The 23564-nt window shown below is 47.4% G+C and overlaps 1 protein-coding gene across 1 annotated transcript; it reads left to right on the forward strand.

The window, feature by feature from the left end:
* The first annotated feature begins 2989 nt into the window (after positions 1-2989).
* On the forward strand, positions 2990-7444 carry LOC149334665 (uncharacterized). Its single transcript, XM_089557976.1, has 3 exons — positions 2990-3242; positions 6287-6841; positions 6948-7444. Exons 1-3 carry the CDS (start codon positions 2990-2992, stop codon positions 7442-7444), a joined length of 1305 nt encoding a protein of 434 aa, XP_089414102.1.
* The last annotated feature ends 16120 nt before the right edge of the window (positions 7445-23564 follow it).

Genomic DNA, 23564 nt, shown 5'->3' on the forward strand with positions numbered 1-23564 from the left:
AGAAGGCGTAAAAACATGAGAAAAGCATGAGCAAAATGGCGATGAAAAAAGTAAAAGTTGCTAGGCAATAGGCACAGTCAGCAGGCTAAAAGCGAAAACAAGAAACCGACACCAACAAATAACACGGTAAAAGTAACAATCGTTAAAAAGGGAAACTAAAAGAAAGAACAAAAACGTGAACCACCACCGGCCAAGCAAAGAAGACGGTAAAACAACTAAAAGTCTTTAAAAGACAGAGGAGCAAAGTTCCGCATAAGGTCAACAAACAAAACAACGCAAAATAAAACACTATAAGGTGAGATGCAGGAAAAACCGTTTGTCAGGATGTCTAGCAGTTAAAACGAAAGAATCGCGTCCGTTCAAGAAAGGACCTTTCTTTCTCCTGTAAACAGACAGATGAGCTGCTGATGCACTCGTCCCCAGCCTTTTCAATCAAAAAACCTTCAATAATCTCCCTTTCTACTCTACTCCTTGCGGTCGCCAGAAACTTGGTGTCTGAAAACATAGGTCGACAATCGTGACGGGGTTGGTTACAATGTAGTGCCATGTGGCTCCCAGACTTGTTTTTTACATTCAGGAAGTGTTCGCTTGCTCTGTCATTGAAGCAGCGTCCGGTCTGGCCGATGTATACTTTTCCACAAGTGAGGGGAATCTGGTAGACAACTGCGGATCGACATTCGGTGTACTGACGGGAATGTTTTACTGAGCAGGTCGCCCGCTTCTTCCGGTTTACCATCGGACACACTCTTGCCAACTTACATGGGGCAGAAAACACAACGTTCTCATCGTACCTGGCTGCAACCTTCTTAACATTGTGCGATAGCTTATGGATATAAGGAATAACGGCAACACGTTTCCTTTCCCTGGGCTCTCTCCTTCCCTCTCCTAGCTTCATTTTCTGTAGTAAGGCTTCGCACAGGCCTGCTATGAGGAAAGGTGAGTAGCCAGCTAAAAGAAGGCGTTCAACCTGGTTATCAAAGCTGTAATCAGCCATGTGCTCGCAACTTTTTGTTAGTGACGCATGAAGTGCGCTAGTTGCGACTGCCCTCTTGACAAGTTTGGAATGCGCACTGTCGAAGGGGAGCAAACCTTTCTTCGATCTAACGTTGTACGACCAACACACTCGCTTACCACTAAAAACCAGCAACAGATCTAAAAACTGGATCCTGTTCTCTTTTGGCATTTCCCACGTGAAGTTCATTCCACCAGAATAGTCCTTGAACACTCCGACGATGTCCCTGACGGCTTGTGGCATGTCAATAGCAGCAGCACTGTCTAACACTATGAGGAAATCGTCCACGTACCGATAGATCTTGACGATGTGCTTGTCATGTAGACGTTCTTGAACTGCCCGGTCCATGGTGGACAAGAAAATATCCGAGAGCACCGGGGCAACGGAGGAACCAATACAGATTCCCGATTTTTGTATCAGGAGCTGGTCTTTGTACGACACTACTGTGGATTGCAGGTAAAACTGAAGTAGGGTGATGAACCTGTCTTGACCTATTCCGGTTGCATTCTGAAAGCTGATGGCTCCGATCTCGTCTATCCTTTGGATAACAGCTGTGAAAAGTCCTTCATGGGGAATGGAGTAAAAAAAGTCTTCTACGTCAATTGAAAAGGCCGTAGCAGCATCTTGCATTCCTTGGCGTAGGTCCTCGACAACTTCCAAAGAGCTGCGTACTTGAAATGGGTCAGCTCCAGTCAAAAGGTTCAAGCTGTCACGAAGGAAATGTCCAAGGTGTTCCTGCCAGGTGCCTTTTTCCGAAACTATACTTCGTAGCGGACAATCAGGCTTGTGGGTCTTGCCTGAGAAGAACATTTCAAGGCATCCACTTTTTGCTTTTTCCACTTTTTTTGCTACTGTTTCCAAATGACATTCTTTTAAAAGACGGATCGCGGCTGATTTCTTCCTTGCCTCTCGAGACTTTACGTTCTTAAAATTCTTTGCTATGGCAGCCAGTGCCTTGTCATTAAAAACACCACTCGGCATTACAACAAATCCGCCTTCTTTGTCATTCTTTTAAAAGACATTCTTTTAAATGACATTCTTTTAAAAGACGGATCGCGGCTGATTTCTTCCTTGCCTCTCGAGATTTTACGTTCTTAAAATTCTTTGCTATGGCAGCCAGTGCCTTGTCATTAAAAACACCACTCGGCATTACAACAAATCCGCCTTCTTTGTCTGCCTGCATCACATTTAGGTTGTTGTCTTCCATAAATTTCGTGACTTTCACGAGGGGCGGACGTAGCTTCCGGCCGTGACTCACGTTTTTGATGACGCAATCCACACCGTCTCCGATGAGCCGTTCCTTGTCCTGGGTGTGCGTTCGGTCTGCCACCTCCCTGACCATTGCCAACAACCGGGAAGGAGTAGCAGTAGGTTCATAGGAGTACTTAGGCCCTTTCTGTAGAATATTCCTGATGTCCTCTGGAAGTCTGGCGTCTCCGAGAACGGTGACTTGGTTTGGTTGGACGATCTTCTCTTTGCGCCGAGCAGGGAGGCTGAGGCGTGCTCGCTGCCACAGAAACTCTGTGCTTTGGGCTGTGAGCCTCTTGTATTCCTGCAATTTCCTGGCTTCGACACGGCTTCCACACTCTTCCTGGATGACACATCTGAGGCAGTCCTGGTATAACCTAACCTGTCGCCAGTACTCCGACTTCAGCACCTTGCCGACGCGTCGTGCGTGGCCCCAGGATGGCGCCATTCCACCAAACAAGGTCTGAATCTCTAGAGGGATTATTCTTCTCTTGAGGCAGTACGAGAGCACTCTCGACTGGCAGGTGGTGACAGCGACCAGGTTGACCAGGGATATAGCAGGGATATATTTCTCCTACATTGGGCTCTTTTTTCTGTCAACGACCTAAGCACGATTCTGCTATATCCCTGGTCAACCTGGTCGCTGTCACCACCTGCCAGTCGAGAGTGCTCTCGTACTGCCTCAAGAGAAGAATAATCCCTCTAGAGATTCAGACCTTGTTTGGTGGAATGGCGCCATCCTGGGGCCACGCACGACGCGTCGGCAAGGTGCTGAAGTCGGAGTACTGGCGACAGGTTAGGTTATACCAGGACTGCCTCAGATGTGTCATCCAGGAAGAGTGTGGAAGCCGTGGCGAAGCCAGGAAATTGCAGGAATACAAGAGGCTCACAGCCCAAAGCACAGAGTTTCTGTGGCAGCGAGCACGCCTCAGCCTCCCTGCTCGGCGCAAAGAGAAGATCGTCCAACCAAAACCAAGTCACCGTTCTCGGAAACGCCAGACTTCCAGAGGACATCAGGAATATTCTACAGAAAGGGCCTAAGTACTCCTATGAACCTACTGCTACTCCTTCCCGGTTGTTGGCAATGGTCAGGGAGGTGGCAGACCGAACGCACACCCAGGACAAGGAACGGCTCATCGGAGACGGTGTGGATTGCGTCATCAAAAACGTGAGTCACGGCCGGAAGCTACGTCCGCCCCTCGTGAAAGTCACGAAATTTATGGAAGACAACAACCTAAATGTGATGCAGGCAGACAAAGAAGGCGAATTTGTTGTAATGCCGAGTGGTGTTTTTAATGACAAGGCACTGGCTGCCATAGCAAAGAATTTTAAGAACGTAAAGTCTCGAGAGGCAAGGAAGAAATCAGCCGCGATCCGTCTTTTAAAAGAATGTCATTTTGAAACAGTAGCAAAAAAAGTGGAAAAAGCAAAAAGTGGATGCCTTGAAATGTTCTTCTCAGGCAAGACCCACAAGCCTGATTGTCCGCTACGAAGTATAGTTTCGGAAAAAGGCACCTGGCAGGAACACCTTGGACATTTCCTTCGTGACAGCTTGAACCTTTTGACTGGAGCTGACCCATTTCAAGTACGCAGCTCTTTGGAAGTTGTCGAGGACCTACGCCAAGGAATGCAAGATGCTGCTACGGCCTTTTCAATTGACGTAGAAGACCTTTTTTACTCCATTCCCCATGAAGGACTTTTCACAGCTGTTATCCAAAGGATAGACGAGATCGGAGCCATCAGCTTTCAGAATGCAACCGGAATAGGTCAAGACAGGTTCATCACCCTACTTCAGTTTTACCTGCAATCCACAGTAGTGTCGTACAAAGACCAGCTCCTGATACAAAAATCGGGAATCTGTATTGGTTCCTCCGTTGCCCCGGTGCTCTCGGATATTTTCTTGTCCACCATGGACCGGGCAGTTCAAGAACGTCTACATGACAAGCACATCGTCAAGATCTATCGGTACGTGGACGATTTCCTCATAGTGTTAGACAGTGCTGCTGCTATTGACATGCCACAAGCCGTCAGGGACATCGTCGGAGTGTTCAAGGACTATTCTGGTGGAATGAACTTCACGTGGGAAATGCCAAAAGAGAACAGGATCCAGTTTTTAGATCTGTTGCTGGTTTTTAGTGGTAAGCGAGTGTGTTGGTCGTACAACGTTAGATCGAAGAAAGGTTTGCTCCCCTTCGACAGTGCGCATTCCAAACTTGTCAAGAGGGCAGTCGCAACTAGCGCACTTCATGCGTCACTAACAAAAAGTTGCGAGCACATGGCTGATTACAGCTTTGATAACCAGGTTGAACGCCTTCTTTTAGCTGGCTACTCACCTTTCCTCATAGCAGGCCTGTGCGAAGCCTTACTACAGAAAATGAAGCTAGGAGAGGGAAGGAGAGAGCCCAGGGAAAGGAAACGTGTTGCCGTTATTCCTTATATCCATAAGCTATCGCACAATGTTAAGAAGGTTGCAGCCAGGTACGATGTGAACGTTGTGTTTTCTGCCCCATGTAAGTTGGCAAGAGTGTGTCCGATGGTAAACCGGAAGAAGCGGGCGACCTGCTCAGTAAAACATTCCCGTCAGTACACCGAATGTCGATCCGCAGTTGTCTACCAGATTCCCCTCACTTGTGGAAAAGTATACATCGGCCAGACCGGACGCTGCTTCAATGACAGAGCAAGCGAACACTTCCTGAATGTAAAAAACAAGTCTGGGAGCCACATGGCACTACATTGTAACCAACCCCGTCACGATTGTCGACCTATGTTTTCAGACACCAAGTTTCTGGCGACCGCAAGGAGTAGAGTAGAAAGGGAGATTATTGAAGGTTTTTTGATTGAAAAGGCTGGGGACGAGTGCATCAGCAGCTCATCTGTCTGTTTACAGGAGAAAGAAAGGTCCTTTCTTGAACGGACGCGATTCTTGCGTTTTAACTGCTAGACATCCTGACAAACGGTTTTTCCTGCATCTCACCTTATAGTGTTTTATTTTGCGTTGTTTTGTTTGTTGACCTTATGCGGAACTTTGCTCCTCTGTCTTTTAAAGACTTTTAGTTGTTTTACCGTCTTCTTTGCTTGGCCGGTGGTGGTTCACGTTTTTGTTCTTTCTTTTAGTTTCCCTTTTTAACGATTGTTACTTTTACCGTGTTATTTGTTGGTGTCGGTTTCTTGTTTTCGCTTTTAGCCTGCTGACTGTGCCTATTGCCTAGCAACTTTTACTTTTTTCATCGCCATTTTGCTCATGCTTTTCTCATGTTTTTACGCCTTCTCGCTCTCTTGAATGTTTTTTACGTAGCCCAAAGATTCCGCTTTGCTTTGAAGTACTCATTTTCTTGCCTATCTGAGCTGCAGTTGTCATTGGCTGTAGCTGGTCCATGCACATCTTTGTATCTGTTAGTCCCTTTATCATTAGCTTGGTAATGCTATATTTTTTGATAGTGCATGCACGTTTTATGAGTTCTGTCGAGCTGTGTGATGACTCCCCAAACGTGTGAAGCGTTCCTTCGCTGTGTCCCGTGGCTGACAGTGCATCACGTGGTCCAGGAAATAGTATAAATCTGTGCTGGTTTTTCACGCAATAAAGAGTTGGTAGTCAGCGCCCGTCCTGTGTTTTTCGTGTTCCTTGTGTCCTTGTTCCGTAGCGCTGTTGTGAATCTGTTTATTAAGCATGAACCAACTAGCCCACACCAGAATCCTCTTATGAAAGGGGGGCGGAGCTGGTAACGAGGCCGACGACAACGCCGACGACGACGCGAAACCCAGGAACGGACGCCAAAGAGCTGCGCTCTAAAAACAAATCCGCACTTCGAAGGGCAGGCGGTGGAGCGATATAACTGGATAACTGGATAATGAGTGGGTCTGGCAGCGGCATGGCGAACGGTTCTTGCAAACACGTGTGCTTCATTTTGCAGATAGCCGCAAGCATCGCTGGACCATACTTCCTGAGCAATGCTTCTTCTTCAAGCTTCCTTCATGGAAAATGCACGCTCACGGGCCCTCCATTCAGTTCCTGCTGTCAACCGATAGATGGCAATGCAACCATAGCCTCATCTTCCGTCGATCTCGCTTGTCTCGACCACGCATGGCACAACCCCGGAACGTCATCGACACGGACCCGACGGGATATAAAAGCAACACACCGGCCAATCCTCTTCAGTGGGTCTGGCAGCGGCATGGCGAACGGTTCTTGCAAACACGTGTGCTTCATTTTGCAGGTAGGCCACAAATACGCTTTCAAATGTTATAGGAGCGATAATCGTTTCTTATTGCTGCTGCCAGACCCTCAGCACTTTGTGTGTATTTTTTCTTGCCTACTGCATTCGTTAAGAATTTTGTTGCAACTGTCCGGCGATGTCGAGGCAAATCCAGGCCCAAAGTCAGAGGAAATGCTAACGGAGCTGCTAGCTGGACAAGCACGAATCAGCGCAGAGCTTTCCGCGCTCAACTCTAGAATGGCTACCTTTGAACAGCGTATTACGCACATAGAGGCGTTGGCTTCAACTGCTAACGACGCTCTTCAGCGTGTTCATGATCTTGAGATAACTGTTGAGAATCTTCAAGATGTCATTACGCGAAAGAAAGGTAGACAGCGCGTTGTCCTGTCTTTCTTGTGTGTGTCGTGTTTTTGCGCTAGCTTTTGTACGAAGAAAAAATGCACCAACTAGCCCAGCAACAAGTGTTACTTGAGTCATTACCAAACTTGACAGCAAAAATGATGACCTGGAAAACCGATCCCGTAGGAATAACTTATTCATCTATGGCTTGAAGGAACCATCAAATGAAACTTCTGAGGGGCTATTGGCTTCTGTATCGGAGTTACTGTATTCCAAACTTGGAATCCAATGTGAAGGTATTGAACCCTGTCACAGGCTTGGCAAGCAAACAACTGAAAAGACGAGACCTGTCATTTTTAAACTGCTAGACTTTAGAACCAAGCTTTCCATCCTTAAAAACGCCAGAAAACTAAAAGGATCTGATACGCACATTAGCGAAGACTTTTCTGCGCGTGTACGGCACATTAGGAAGGCTCTCTGGGACAACTCGGTTGATATCCGCAAAGAAGCAGATAAGTATAGGTTGCAATACGATTCCCTTATAGTCGACAGTGTTCGTTACACTTGGGATAATGTTTCCAAAAGGCTTGTCAAGGCTGCACGTGCTGCAGTGCCTAGGGACACAGAGTGACTCGTTAATGAGCAGAAAGGTAGAAATGAGCAGAAAGAAAAACAGAAACTCACTCTTTTGAACTTAAATGCTAGAAGCTTGCTTAATAAGATTGAAGATTTCAATTGGCTTGTAGAATGTTACACTCCGTCAGTTATTTGCGTAACAGAAACATGGTTGGACAACTCCATATCAGATGTAGAATTTTTGCGTCCAGATTACTCGGTTATCAGAAACGACAGGCAGTTTGCTAGAGGAGGGGGCGTAGCTCTGTTCATTAGAAAAGGCATTGAAATTTTTGTATTGCCAGAACTTCCGAATACTGAGTCTGTTTGGTGCCGGCTAAACATTTCCGGTTTCGTGACAGTTGTGGGTGCTGTGTACCGTCCGCCCGGTTCGGAAAATATTTTCTCGCACATTACAGAATACATAGCGGAACACAGGCTCCACAAGTATAAAATGACCATTACAGGTGATTTCAATGCTCCTTGTATCGATTGGAAGTTGTTAATTTCAACAGGTCGTGACAAGGCTGTTTGTGAATCCCTAATTAATATGGCTATATCATATGATTTAACACAAGTCGTTGAATGTCCAACTCGAGTAAACTCTGTTCTTGTTTTTGTTAATGAACAGTTGCTGCAATACGGATTTCAGTGTGATGTAGTCGACGGACTGTCAGATCACAAGTGTGTTTTCATGCAATTTAATGTGGTTTGTGAGCCCCATAAGCCGAATTTCAATATTGTTAAAGATTTTACCCGTGCCAACGACCGTGCTATTACTGAACTGCTAGCGTCGTCTTTCGGAGATTTCGTGACAGACAGTGAAACGTGTGGTGTTGATGCTTTGTTAGAGCAGTTTTATAATTTAGTACATAGCTGTGTGCTTCATTTCGTCCCCACAAAATGTGTGAAACATAACCCGAAGCATCCGTGGTACACAAGAGACATAATTCATCTCATAAGACGCATCAAGCGCTTGCGCAAGCGCAGCCGGCCAGGAAACGAATGCCGCGATTCACTACTACTTTCACTCAAGTCGGAGCTAAAGACAAAAATGACACAAGCTAAACACTTTTATTTCAACACAACACTGTCAACATTCATTAAAGAGAACCCATCGAAATTTTGGAAAACAATATTACCCTCTTCCCATGACTCTGTTTCTTTCATTATCAACGAGCAGCCTTGCACTGAACCCGTAACCATTTCTGAAGTCTTCAATAGCTACTTTCACTCTGTCTTTCATCTTGATGATGGTACCAATCCTCCCTTCATTCATAGCTCGGAACACCAGTTACCCAACCTCGAAGTAAGTTACCCTGGGGTTCACAATCTGTTAGTAAAAATTGACACAACTAAAAGTGCTCCCCAGGCTCGACCGATAGTGCTGGTCGCCTTCTCCCCCGCACAAACCGACCAGCACTATCGGTCGCCTTCTCCCCCGCCCAAAAAACCGGCAGCCCAGAGAAAAGGCCCAGGGCGTCGTGTACAAAATTCCGTGTTCCGTCTGCCCGGCGTCGTACATAGGGGAAACGAAGAACTTCGCGGAAAGGATGAACCAACACAAAGCGGACGTCCGTCACATGAATCGTCAACGCAGCGCCGTGGCCGAACACTGTGAAGGGTGTGACCACCCAATTGACTTCGACAGCACCATTGTATTGGAAACGGAAGCTAACCCACGCAGGAGGCTTCTACTCAAGTCGTGGCACATACAGCAAACACGAGAGAATGTTAATCGTTCCCTGGGGACTCTCCCCTCATCCTACGTCCATGGGCTGCGGCCATTGACCCGCAGGTCCTCCACACAGGGGCTTAAAAAGCCAAGCTGCGCTCGCCCGTAGTCACACCGTGAAGAAGGGGCCGAGCCGGTCCCGAAACGTCGTGTTTTTCCTGTATTTTACTTGGTTGGTGTCACTTACCTTCTCCTAACATTAAATTTCCCAACCAGACAGACTTCTGTCGAATGTTTTCTTTTGAAATTTCACTTGTTTATGATCGCTGACAATGCTGTATGTAATTTGTAGGCTGTGTAAGGCGCGTCTGAAGATCGTATACTAATGAAAAAACAGACACTGCAATCATTATAAGGCATTTAAGCGCTTTCTTTTGTCCCCTTTTAATGTTATTTGTGCTTGTCTCAGTATGAGGATACTGCATGGAATCAGCGTCCTTTAGCGGTGCCCGAACAAGCATTGTAAAAGCTAAACGTTTGATTGTAATGGTGCTGAGCTTTATGCGTTGTTTCAACAACGCAGCGTTCTCTGTGACGCTGAAACAGCACAGTGAAATAGTACATTTTTCGATAAATCAGTCAGTTATAACTTGAAATAGATTTAGATTTTTTTCTACAACACGATAAGTGATGCTGATTAATTTGTTTTGTTTCGTCATGAATTCTCACTTCGCACCTAAACCTTGGCAGCCTCGTAAATACAAATGAGTGATGGCGCCGTCTCTTCCGCGCAAATGCCCGTGACTGGAGGCGTTCCCGAAGCTTCGTGCTGCCTTCGTTAATCGAACTGCCCGCTTCTTAGCATTGCTTCAGGCGCTCGGTTCCTGCAGCAGATGCGATTGGTCACCAAAGCGCCCAGCAACCGGAGGAGGCCAGGAGCACAGACCTTTGGGCTAGTTGGTTCATAGCAAACACGTACAAGCGCTAAAAAACACGGACAGAGAAGAGACTTGGACAACACGAGCGCTTACTTTCAACTGAAGGTTTATTGATACACAAGCACAATTTTATACACCTTGCTGCATGACGTCAAACTGATAGGCCTGCCGACATCACGTGGCTGCTCCCAAAAACATTATTTCCTTTTTAGTCAGTGTGACAGATGGTGCGCTGACGCAGGATGGACCGGCTTTTCTAATCAAATCTGCCTCTATTATCTCTCTCACATCCTGACAACTATGTTTGGCCACAATCTTGCATGCGCTGAAGACAGGTTTACATGGTTTCTTATTCTTTACAGCACAATCATGACAATGTTCAGAAAAATTACTGTCTCTATAATTGCCTACCTTCCTCCTGTGTTCCAGTAATCTTTCGTTCAGACATCGGCCAGTTTGACCGATGTACCTAGAGCCACACGATAGAGGAATGTCATAGACCACACCAGAAACACATGGTACAAAAGGATCCCGGTGCTTGATACCGCATGGTTCTTTAGGCTTTAGAAAAGGATTAGTCAACTTGACTAGTTTTTCCAACTTCTCAGGCGCCGAGAACACTACTCTGACGTCACTGCGTTTCGCAATCTTCTTTAGGCGATGGGAGGTGTTGTGCAAATAGGGGATGACTACCGTTCTGTTTCCATTTGCTTCGATCTGGTTCTTGTCTTTTCTCTTTACGGTTTTTAACATTCCTTCAGATACAGATACAATGAGGCTTGTCGGATACCCAGCTGACTGAAGACGCGTCACTTGCATTTGGAAACCATGGCTCAGTGAATGGCAACACGATTTTTTTAGTGCATTATTTAGGCATTGCTTAGCGATTGCTCTCTTAACAAGTTTTGTATGAGATGAATGAAACGGTAAGAGGGGTTTGTTAGCTCTTGGATGGTACTCCCAACACGTAGATTTGTCAGTGAGAATTAGCTTCAAATCTAAAAACTGTAAAATACCATCTTTTGGAATTTCATGCGTCAGTACTAAAGGATTAAAACACTCACCAAAAAGGGCTAAAAGCTTACTGACAGTGGTCGAGAAATCACTGCACCCTTGTAATAAAATTAAAAAATCATCGACGTATCTAAAAACAGTCACATTGTTAAAAACCTTCAGGCGGTCAGAAACGACACTGTCACAATGAGCTAAAACTATATCGCTAAGAACTGGGGCAATACAAGAGCCTATACAAACCCCTTGCTTTTGAATGAAAACCTGGTCATTCCATTCCATTCATTCCATTCAACTTACGAAGAATGGCCTGAGGGGCGAGTTGGTGCATGATGAAATGAACGGCGGCGCAACAAGAAGAAGGTCTATGACATGTGGTGTCCCCTCTCCTGTTGTGTTCTTCTTGTTGCGCCGCCGTTCATTTCACTCAACTTACATTGAATGGAATGACCAGGTTTTCATTCAAAAGCAAGGGGTTTGTATAGGCTCTTGTATTGCCCCAGTTCTTAGCGATATAGTTTTAGCTCATTGTGACAGAGTCGTTTCTGACCGCCTGAAGGTTTTTAACAATGTGACTGTTTTTAGATACGTCGATGTTTTTTTAATTTTATTACAAGGGTGCAGTGATTTCTCGACCACTGTCAGTAAGCTTTTAGCCCTTTTTGGTGAGTGTTTTAATCCTTTAGTACTGACGCATGAAATTCCAAAAGATGGTATTTTACAGTTCTTAGATTTGAAGCTAATTCTCACTGACAAATCTACGTGTTGGGAGTACCATCCAAGAGCTAACAAACCCCTCTTACCGTTTCATTCATCTCATACAAAACTTGTTAAGAGAGCAATCGCTAAGCAATGCCTAAATAATGCACTAAAAAAATCGTGTTGCCATTCACTGAGCCATGGTTTCCAAATGCAAGTGACGCGTCTTCAGTCAGCTGGGTATCCGACAAGCCTCATTGTATCTGTATCTGAAGGAATGTTAAAAACCGTAAAGAGAAAAGACAAGAACCAGATCGAAGCAAATGGAAACAGAACGGTAGTCATCCCCTATTTGCACAACACCTCCCATCGCCTAAAGAAGATTGCGAAACGCAGTGATGTCAGAGTAGTGTTCTCGGCGCCTGAGAAGTTGGAAAAACTAGTCAAGTTGACTAATCCTTTTCTAAAGCCTAAAGAACCATGCGGTATCAAGCACCGGGATCCTTGTGTACCATGTGTTTCTGGTGTGGCCTATGACATTCCTCTATCGTGTGGCTCTAGGTACATCGGTCAAACTGGCCGATGTCTGAACGAAAGATTACTGGAACACAGGAGGAAGGTAGGCAATTATAGAGACGGTAATTTTTCTGAACATTGTCATGATTGTGCTGTAAAGAATAAGAAACCATGTAAACCTGTCTTCAGCGCATGCAAGATTGTGGCCAAACATAGTTGTCAGGATGTGAGAGAGATAATAAGGCAGAGCGTACGTTGTTGGGCTAGTCGGTCAATCATGGTGAATACAAGGGGGGGTACTGCGCACAAAAAGACAAGGACAAGAAGATAACACAACTGCGCTTGTTGTGTTATCTTCTTGTCCTTGTCTTTTTGTGCGCAGTACCCCCCCTTGTATTCACCATAATAAGGCAGATTTGGTTAGAAAAGCCGCTCCATCCTGCGTCAGCGCACCATCTGTCACACTGACTAAAAAGGAAATAATGTTTTTGGGAGCAGCCACGTGATGTCGGCAGGCCTATCAGTTTGACGTCATGCAGCAAGGTGTATAAAATTGTGCTTGTGTATCAATAAACCTTCAGTTGAAAGTAAGCGCTCGTGTTGTCCAAGTCTCTTCTCTGTCCGTGTTTTTTAGCGCTTGTACGTGTTTGCGGAGGAGGCCGACCCGCCCAGTCAGAAGGCCCAATGTGCAGCCGTTTTCAGCCAATCAGAAGTTCGGTCATAAAGACCATTGTTTAGCGCCTCGTCATCAAACCTACATAAGACGGCCAGCGCCTGAGCTCCTCTCAATTCGGAGCCTGCTTGCGAGTGGAAGCAACTGAATCTTCCCCGACAAGTCAAGCGCTGACGACCTTCATCTCGTCGCTCGATGCACTGAGGCAGTAACCGCGTCGATCCTGTTTGGGTGAGTAGGGTACTGCTCAGTTCCGCAACCTAGGGGGGCGTGTGTAGAGAAGAGAAGTGTTAGGCTTTCGAGTTGCAGCTACAACGCAAATGTTAGTCACACTCGCTTGTTGTAGAGCACTGTGTAGGCCACAGCAACCCCTATGTATCCCCCACTTCCTTTCTTCTTAGAAAATCAGGATCTCGAAGTGCATGCCTGAAGAACGTTCAGAGAGCGGAGTCGGGGCTAGTTACTACGAGACAGCATCATTGCACGCGCGACACTGATTGCTGCAACAGTTACAAACCCCGACACTTTGTCTAAAGAAAGCTATCCCTAATACATGGTGAGATAGAATATGAGACCAAAGTAGCAATTTTCGAGAGCGAGTTTTCCGACTCTCATAGTTCTGACAGCTCTCTGGCTGTAAAGAAATGTCATTTTGACAAGCATGTGTATGAACGCGTTTTTCGATGTCGCATACCATGTCGGAGACGAAGTCTCCGCTAACCTGGAAAGAAAGTTAAGGGCGCACGAGTAAGTGCGATGTGAAAAGCGCCGACACCTCCGAGAAAAGAATTGCGAGCGTGCGGGAACGTAGTCAGCATTTTGTGTGTAAAGAGCTAGGCTACGAAGCGAAGTCATTGAGTTGCTACGGGACGCCACGACTGAAAGCTTCTGATGGCTACCAAGGGCCTAGGTATAACAACGTGTTCGGTTCATTTCAGGAAGCACTAAAAAATGTCCGTCTCCATTCAAATATGGTGCGGTAATGGGGTCGCGCAACTTGCACCGCTGAGCTTGCCGACTGCCTGGCGTGGCGCCGCAAGAACCCTCGACACATCGGCCTGCCGGAGTAATGGGGTCGTCGCCTTATACCAGCAGCTGAATTCGTTCACTCAAGAGAGGATTAAGAGCCACACAATCGCGGAGCGCGAATGCGGTATTCACATGATTTTTTTTTTGTATTTCGCGGGCTTTCTTCGGACTTCGGAAAAAAGGTACACGTGAGGCTTTTTTTACGCGATAACTTTCTCCTGTGCCATTTTTCTGAACGAGGAACGCTCCTAAGCCCACACTGCTTGCATCGGTATGAACTTCGGTTTCGGCGTTTTCATCAAACTACCCAAGCACAGGAGGGTACTGTAAGCGGCGCTTCAGCTCTTTGAAAGCTTCCGCTTGCGGCGTTTCCCATTTAAAAGGCACGTCAGCCTTGGTAAGTTGGGTCAAAGGTTCAGCGATGCGCGAGAAATTCTTCACGAATCGCCGGTAATAAGCGCACAATCCAAGGAATCTGCGTACAGCTTTCTTGTCATCAGGCTGTGGAAACTGCGATCGCAGCCGTCTTCTGAGGGTCTGGGCGAACTCCATTCTTGCTTATGACGTGACCAAGGAACAGCAGCTCCTCGCAGGCGAAGTGGCACTTCTCTGGTTTCAGTGTTAGTCCTGAAGACTTGATTGTTTCCAGCACTATCTGAAGCCTTCTGAGATGGTCTTCAAAGCTTGAGGAGAAGACAATAACGTCATCTAAGTAGACTAGGCAAATCTGCCACGGCGAGCACCATATCCATTACTCGCTGGAATATCGCTGGGGCAGAGCAGAGGCCGAATGGCATCACCTTGAACTCGAAGAGTCCGTCTGGCGTGATGAACGCAGTCTTCTCGCGATCCCTTTCGTCGACTTCAATTTGCTAGTAGCCGCTCTTCAGGTCCATCGATCAGAAGTACTTAGCATGGCATAGCCGATCCAATGTGTCGTCGATGCGGGGGAGGGGGTAGACATCCTTCTTCGTAATGCTGTTTAGGCGGCGGTACTCGACGCAGAAGCGAAGGGTGCGGTCTTTCTTTTTCACTAGGACAACTGGTGCTGCCCAGGGGCTCCTTGATGGCTGGATGACGTCGTCACGTAGCATTTCCTCTACTTGCTTGCGGATAGCTTGGCGTTCTATCGGCGATACGTGGTATGGGCTCTGCCGCAGTGGTCGGGCGTGTTCGTCTGTGACAATGCGGTGCTTGGCAAGCCGGGTTCGTTGCACATTCGATGCTGATGAGAAGCAATCGCTGTACCTTTGAAGAAGACTGCGTATTTGGTCTTGTCTGCTCCGGGGTAATGCCGGGTTGATGTCGAACGTGGGTTGATGGTCTTGGTCAGATCATTCTGCGGGTTGGTCGGGGAGGGCAAATATGTCTCTGATATCTGGCAGCTCGTCGAGAAAGGCAATCGTCGTACCTTTGTTTAGATGCCGGTATTCTTCGTTGAAGTTGGGTAGCAGCACCTGGACTCGGCCATTTCGGATTTCGGCGACTCTCCTTGCGACGCCCAATCCTCTATCCAGGAGTAACTGGGTGGTCCCCTCCATGACACCTTCGGCATTTTCTATGTCTCCAGTACCTATACAGGCGAGGACACTTGATCGGGGCGGCACGCTCAATGCTTCGTCGAGGACGTTTAAGACAACGCGATAAGTCGCTCTCGTCGCTGCAGATATGGCTTTGTCCGTGGAAAGCTTGATCGACTTGGATCGAAGGTCGATGATCACCCGATGTTCATTTAGGAAGTCCATTCCCAAAATCACGTCTCGCGAGCATTTCTGTAGAACCAGGAAGGTTGTAGCATAGGTTCACCCATTTACTTTAACTCTCGCAGTGCAGCGTCCTGACGCCGTAATAACGTTATACCACCTGCGGTGCGGATCAGCGGGCCATCCCAAGTTGTTGTCGCTTTCCTGAGCCGAACAGCTAATGGCCCGCTCATGACAGAGTAGTCAGCACCCGTGTCGACCAAGGCAGTAACCGCGTGGCCGTCGACCGTAACTTCAAGGTCACTTGTTCGCGTTTTCGTATTATATGTGGTCTTCGGTGTACGATCTCGGCTTCGTCGAGCAGTGAGGCTGCGGTGTGCGTACTCCGACGTTACTTCACTGAGCAGCGGTAAAAGCTTCAAGTCTGGCCGCGTCGTCGTCGTCGTCGTAGTTTAGGCATGGTCTTGAGTACTCGTCGATGGAGGATCATTGTCATTGCGGTTAGAAGCAACCTCACCTTCAGAGGCTGCTTTACTCAGTTTAACCTTCGGGGGCTGTTGGAGCGTCCACGCACGGCGTAACGTCGGCTAGGAGATACAAAGCGCGGGGACGACGGTGACGGCGAACGTGATAGGCGGCTCGGCGATGAACATTCTTCCCGACCCAAAAACTCTTCGATATCGGCTGGTCGCTGGCCGGGACGGGGTCGTGGGGCGTCGTAAGAGAACCCTCGGATGCCCATTCTCCTGTATGGGCAGTACCAGAGAATGTGACCGGCTTCGATGCAGTGGAAGCATAGTGGGCGGCGCTGGTCGGGTGTTCTCCACTCGTCGCATTTCCTCGGTCGTGTGCGACTCACGTAGGACGGGCGGGTTGGGGCGAGAGGGGGGCGGTCCAGCGCAGCTGGCTGAGGGCGATAGGGGCTTGGGCCCCGTCGTCGAGGTGCAGGACGGCGCACAGCTGCTGCGTAAGTCATGGCTGGGGGCTCCAGAGGCTGCGTGGGTGTCGGCGTCACACCCAAGGCCTGTTGAACCTCGTCCCGGAACGTGTCAGTGAGCGATGAAAGCTGCTGGTGCGTTCCCGTTGGCAGCAATCGTCGGAGCTCTTCCCGCAAAACTTGACGGATAACCTCCCGCAGGTTATCGTTGTTAACGGTGTCCAGGCAGTTTGCTGAGAAGACGCGCTGCTGGCGGTCATATTGGCGGGCTCGGGCGTCAAGGGTTTTATTGCGAAAGCAAAATCTGTGGCTTAGCTTGATTGAGCCCGGTAATTGCGAAAACAATATTCGTACGTACGCCATCGTACAGCTGGTAGTGTAGCTGGTGGTGGTGCTTGTGGTTAGACTTGTGATGCATCGGTTATACAACCCAATCCAATGCAATGCTATCCAATCATATGCAATCCAAACCAATCCAATCCAATTCAGTCCACTTCAATCCAATGCAATGCAATCCACTCCAATCCAATCCAATCCAATTCAATCCTCTCCAATCCAATCCAATGTAATCTAATCTAATGTAATCTAATCTAATGTAATCTAATCTAATGTAATCTAATCTAATCTAATCCAGTCCAGTCCAATACATTCCAATCCAATCAAATCAATTCAATCCACTCCAATCCAATCCAATCCATTCCAACCCAATCCAATCCATTCCAATGCAATCCAATTCAATCCACTCCAATCAAATCCACTCCTATCCAATCCAAACCAATGTAATCTAATCTAATGTAATCTAATTAATCTAATCTGATCAAATCCAGTCCAGTCCAATCGAATCCAATCTATTCTAATGCAATCTAATTCAGTCTAATCCAATGTAATGCAATCAAGGCCAAATGAAGGTCAATGGTGGTCCCCGCCACGGCGCGATGGTGGCCACCGGGAGCGGCACGATGGCGGTCACCGGCCGCGGCACGCAACAGCGTGAAAGTGCAAGTAGTATTATTGCCAAGTAGTAGTAGTATTGCCACCATCGCGCCGTGGCGGTGACCACCATTGACCTTCATTTGACCTTTTTTCATTACATTGGATTAGATTGAATGAGATTGGATTGGATTGGACTGGACTGGATTGGTTTGGTTTGGATTGGATAGGAGTGGAATTGATTGGATTGGATTGGAGTGGAATGGATTGCATTGGAATGGAGTGGATTGGAGTGGATTGAATTGCATTGGATTGGATTGGATGTGATTGCATTGGATTGAACTGGATTGGATTGGATTACATTAGGTTACATTAGATTAGATCACATTACATTGGATTGGACTGGATTGGAGTGGATTGCATTGGATTGAATTTGATTGGATTGGAATGGATTACATTGGATTGGATTGGTTTGGAATGCATTGGATTGAATTGGATTGGGTTGTATAACCGATGCATCACCACAAGTCTAACCACGAGCACCACCACCAGCTCACTAACAGCTGTACCATGGCGTACGTACGGATATTGCTTTCGCAATTACCGGGCTTAACCAAGCTAAGCCACAGATTTTTTTTCCCTTGTGGATGCGTCTTCTATGAATTCCGCGACGGTTTTCGGTGGGTTCCGTGCGAGGCCCGCAAAGAGCTGCTCTTTAACTCTTCGCATAAGCAGCTTGACCTTTTCATCTTCCGTCATGCTGGACTCGGCACGCCGGAAGAGACGCTTCATCTCCTCAGTATACACTGCAACGGTCTCGTTTGGATGTTGTATGCGAGACTGTAGCAGCTGCTGGGCTCTCTCCTTTCGCACGACGTTCGTGAAGATCTTCAGAAGCTGCTCCTTGAAGGTTTCCCAGTTCGTGAGGCTAGCTTCCTCATTCTCAAACCAGATTCTTGCAGGTCCCTCCAAGGCGAAGAAGACGTACCTAAGTTTCGTAGCATCATCCCAGTTGTTGAAGACAGCCACACGGTCGAACTGTTCCAGCCATTCTTCGGGGTCGGCGCCAGGCGAAGCGTCGAAGGTTGGTGGCACCCGGGGCTGGTGAAGAATGATTGGAGTCGTCGTCTGGGGCAAGCTCATGGTGGACGTTGCTACTTGCTTTCGCTTCCGAGTACGGTCCGGCAGAATCCTGAACTCATTTGCGTCACCTAGCAGACGTCGGCTTGCGCGGTGGACTGGACTCAGGTCCTGCGGTGAATGACTCAGAGGGCTGGCGTCACAACTTGTAGGGGGTGTCCGCAACATGGAAGGCTACCCCGCACCTCCACCAGATGTCACGTTTGTAGTGACGGCAGTCCAGCGGTCAGGAACACATCAGCAAGTCTTGGAAACGAAGCTCTTTATTTGGGCTGACTTGCGCCCGCAAAAGAACTGAATCATTCGGCGGCGGCGTAAGCAACAAACGTGCTCGTCAGTCGTCGAACTACGAATGTCCGCCGCTCGCGGCATCGCTCAATTTAAAGCCGGCAAGGAAACTTCTAGATAGCAGGACAAGATCTACAGTAATATGGAAAAACCTAGATGCAGCCTTTCATGGCTGCGATCAATCGAGATTAGACTGGTCCCTTCTCGCGTCACGAACAAAAATGATAACAGCCCTTTCCTGCAGCCTTGAGCGTGAACGAACAAACACTACAATGATACGTGGCAATATACCACAGATCAAGCACTATACGGGGTAAGGCCCTTGGTATTACAGAAACCAAGAAACGGGGCAAGAATATGGTACGAATTCGATGAGTTGGCAAATTCCTAATCTTTGGAGCTTTCATCTCGGGCTGATATAAATAATGGAATAGACTTCCGGTATATTTGTTTTTCTAAGTGTGTTAAAGCTTACTTTCATGAGAATGCGTAACATGAGTGTTTTCGTCTACTGTCAGTTGCCTGTCACACCTACACCTCTCCCTTTGTTTTATTCGACAGGTCAATGCTCTGCTTTCTCGGTTTACTACTTGTTTTGTCTTTGGGTTAAACTTGTGTTTCGATGCACTGTACTTTTTGGCTTGTGGACTTTTGCTCTATGCCTGAGTAAGGAGGATTTACTGTACGCATTATTGTGAAAATTGTATGTAGCGAACATTCCGATGTAGAAATAAGAATGTTTTTCATTCTTTTGTACTACGTGTCAGGAGAATTTGCTTTTGCCTTATTCACGCGCAGTAGGGCGCTTTGTTGTCTGCATTTCCTGAATGAAAAAAGAGGTATCCTTCGTTTTTAATCTTGTTGCAAAGGTGGGACAAGAATGCAAATTTTTTGACAGCATCAGATTCAGTTTTTTTAACCATTGTACTTTCTCAGCAAGATTTTTTGCTTTACTTTTAATTTATGTTCGCCGTGTTGGCCTTAAGACTCTAGGCATGGATATCATCATCGTTTAACGCAGTTACCTCTTTCTTCGTTCAACTTTCACTGCAGATAAAGCGCGTGTAGCGCTATTTCGACACAGAGAATAAAAAATTCCTTTATCTGCTGTCATTAATTGCAAAACAAAGAGATGATTTTTGGTCACATATCGGCAAACGTTTTCTAAGACCTACACTAATTTGTTTTTTTTTTGTTTTTTTTGGCAAGCACCATCTGCTTGTAGGCCCCAAAACTTTCTTAGATTCTGGTTAGGGCTCTGATCGATTCCTCGTCCAGATGGCCGAGCGTCTTGTTATTAACGAGGTCCGGCCCGGCGGCCGATCTTCTCTTTAGGCCGTGCAGCTCCGCTCTGACTTCTTCCACTGTTACGGGCGCGTCAAGCTCGCTGTTCGCCGGTCCGTTGTAATCTCTGTAATGCGCTGTGGCGGGGGAGGAGCTACGTACGTGGACTTGAGCTTCTCGATGAGCTCCTTTTCCGTACCCTTAAAGTTATACCTCGCCTTGACCTGTTATATGTTGGCGGCCGTTTTGGACTTACTGGGGTCTATCAGGAACCTGAGCAGTTGCCAGGTCTTGGCCCCATTCATGGTGGCCTCCATCTCGTCGCATTTGTTATCCCAACGCTGCGACTCGAGTTTCCGAGCGTATTTTTCTATTTCGACGTTGTGTCTGGCTATCTCTCTCCTGAGATTTCGGTTCCAGTTTTGCTTCTTGAGCTTCTTCGTTAGCTCTTCTTTCTTTCTGAACATGCCGAATAGCATGCTATCCATCGCCTCAGGGAGAGCTTCGCCTTTAATTTCTTCGGTGGCTTCGTTTACATGGTTATTTAATTGGGTGGCCCAATTTTGAACGCACTCAATATCCCCAATTTCCTCCCGTTCTCTGATCTGTCTTAATTTATCCCAATCCACTTGGGTTTCCTTCCAATACACAGTGGGCTTAACGCTCACTTTCTTGATTAGTTCTACCTCTAGCACGTAGTGGTCGCGGCCGAGATCCTGATGCTTGTTCGTCCACTTGACTATGCCAGTCCTATGGCAGAGAGTCAAGTCTGGGTTTTGTGTTCACTGACACGCTGTTGCCCACCCTCGTCGGGCATGTGATGTCGTTAGCGATGTAGAGGTTTGACACATTGATGTCTTCCAACAGCGTTTGACCCTTCGGGCTGCTGGTCGTGTAACCCCATTCTCGATGTCTGGCATTAAAATCGCCGGCTATTATTAGCGGGTGCTTACCTGCCAGACTAATCTCTCTCTTAAATATCGGGCCAAACCTCGCCTTCGTGCACCTCGGGGAGTTCAGTTCAGTTCAGTTCAGTTTCATTGCTTAAAGGCCCCCTTTTCAGGGGGTGTTACATAAGGGGTGGGAATACACTTGAAAATGTGAAAAAAAAAACAGCAATAATTAACATTGAAGATGATCTGTTACACGCGCTTGAAAAACAGATGGCGATGCGATGACGACAATGTCATAGGGAAGGCCGCTCCAGTCTGAAGCTGTTCGAGAAAAGAGCGATGTAGAAAAAGTAGTTGTGTGCGATGTTGGGCGTGCAACTTGCAGTGGCTGACTGGTGCGGTGAGATGTGCGTGTTGCGGCTGTGATGTACGGAGCTTGATTCAGGGAAGCTGTACACATTGAGTAGAAATATGCTATCGTCAGGTGGCGCCATCGTCAGGTGGTGCTATATGATATCTAAATCATGTTTGGGAGAGTGGTCAAGTACCCCAAGAGTGGAAGAGTGCTAAGATCACCCTAACCCACAAGCAGGGAAAACCACCTGGCTTAGAGAATCTCCGCCCAATATCATTAACCTCCTGCGTAGGCAAACTACTAGAGAAAGTCATTCAGAGGAGGCTAACCACATACATCGAAGAGAATGATGCGTGGGCGGCTGAATTCGTCGGATTCAGGCGCGGCCTCTGTACGCAAAATACCATGCTGAGACTACATAACGATGTAGTCAGCGACTTCAGGAAAAATATACCAAAGCCAAGCTAGGCTTAGATTTCAAGAAAGCTTTCGACAACGTCAGCCACGACGCCATTCTCGACGGGCTCGCTGAGCTAGGAATAGGCGAAAGAACCTAGAACTACATTAGATCATTCCTGCGAGACAGGGCGGCGATCATCAGCTTTCAGGGCTTAACATCGGAGGAGTTCCCGCTGGGCAATAGAGGCACTCCGCAGGGGGCTGTGCTCTCACCCTTCCTTTTTAACATCGTAATGAGGAGGCCCCCCGTAAGCTTGGGCATCTCGATGACTTAAATCTAAGCATCTAGGCGGACGACGTGACCGTCTGGATCTGCGAAGGGTTGACTCGTACATCACATCCAGGCTCCAAGAAGCAGCAGATATAATCAGCAAACACGCAGAGGAAGTAGGTTTATGCTGTTCGCCAGAAAAATCGGAGCTTCAGGTAAAGACCAGCAGTAGCGGGAAGATAACTCCAGATATCAAAATAAAGTCAACGGGAACAAGGTCCCGAAAGTAGATGAAATTAGAATATTAGGTATGATTATCAACCGCAAGGGCAGTAACAGAAGCCTGATTAAGAAATTAAAAGACCAGGCTGAGCTCGCAGTCAGAGTTTTTAAGAAGACGTCCAACAGAAGGAGTGGCCTCACGGAGGCTAGTAGCCTCACACTCGTACAAGCTTTTGTCACGAGCAGAATCTGCTACGCGACGCCATTCATAAATGTCAACAAGAGCGAAGAACGGGAAATAAACAATATATTTAAGAGATGCACGAAGTGCACTCTAGGGCTCCCAATAACTACAACGACATTCTACAGAAAATGGGGTTGCATAATGAGTGGACAGAGCTGGCTGAGGCGGTCAGGATATACCAGAGAGAGCAACTCGCAGGAACGACGGCAGGTAGACAAATCCTCGACTCGGTAAACTTACTATCGCCCCGGGAAGGCGAAAGTGTCAGGGAAAGCATAAATCGAGAAATCAGAAAGCATTTATACGTCTCGCCCATACGGAAGAACATGCACCCCGTACACGACGAGGGGAGGAGGAAAAGCAGAGCTAAGCACCTCGCTAACAAACTGGACAAACTCCCGCCGGGATCGGTCGCCTACACCGATGCAGCGATCGGGAAAGAAGGCGACATAACCTCGGTCGCCCTATTAGACACTGGTATCGCCATAGGAATCGAAAGAAACCGAGATCTACCGCCGGTAGAGGCGGAGGAGATTGCAATTGCCATTGCACGACCAGGCGTGCAACACGTCTTCAGCGTTAGCAAAGTGGCAGTTAGGAATTTTAGCAAGGGTAGAGTCAGCAATCGTGCTGCCAAAATTCTGAATCAGTCGTCTCTCGCCGAAAGCGTGACTATAACCTGGACCCCAGCACACGCCGGTCTCGCCGGCAAAGAGGCTGCCCACATGCTCGCCCGCTCCTGGCTACCTCGGGGTGTTGCGGACGCCTCCACAACATCATCTAAAAGCAAAGAAAGTATTGGTACGTTTAGGGATGTAACCGAAAATCTGAAGAAAGACCGGAGGATATATCCGCCACCGGATAGATCCCTGAGTAAAAAGGAGTCCTACGACTGGAGAAGACTCCAAGCTCGAAATTTCTTCTCGGCC

Source organism: Amblyomma mixtum, chromosome 8, assembly GCF_055824585.1.
Source record: "Amblyomma mixtum isolate Tamu chromosome 8, ASM5582458v1, whole genome shotgun sequence".
Classification (NCBI taxonomy): domain Eukaryota; kingdom Metazoa; phylum Arthropoda; class Arachnida; order Ixodida; family Ixodidae; genus Amblyomma; species Amblyomma mixtum.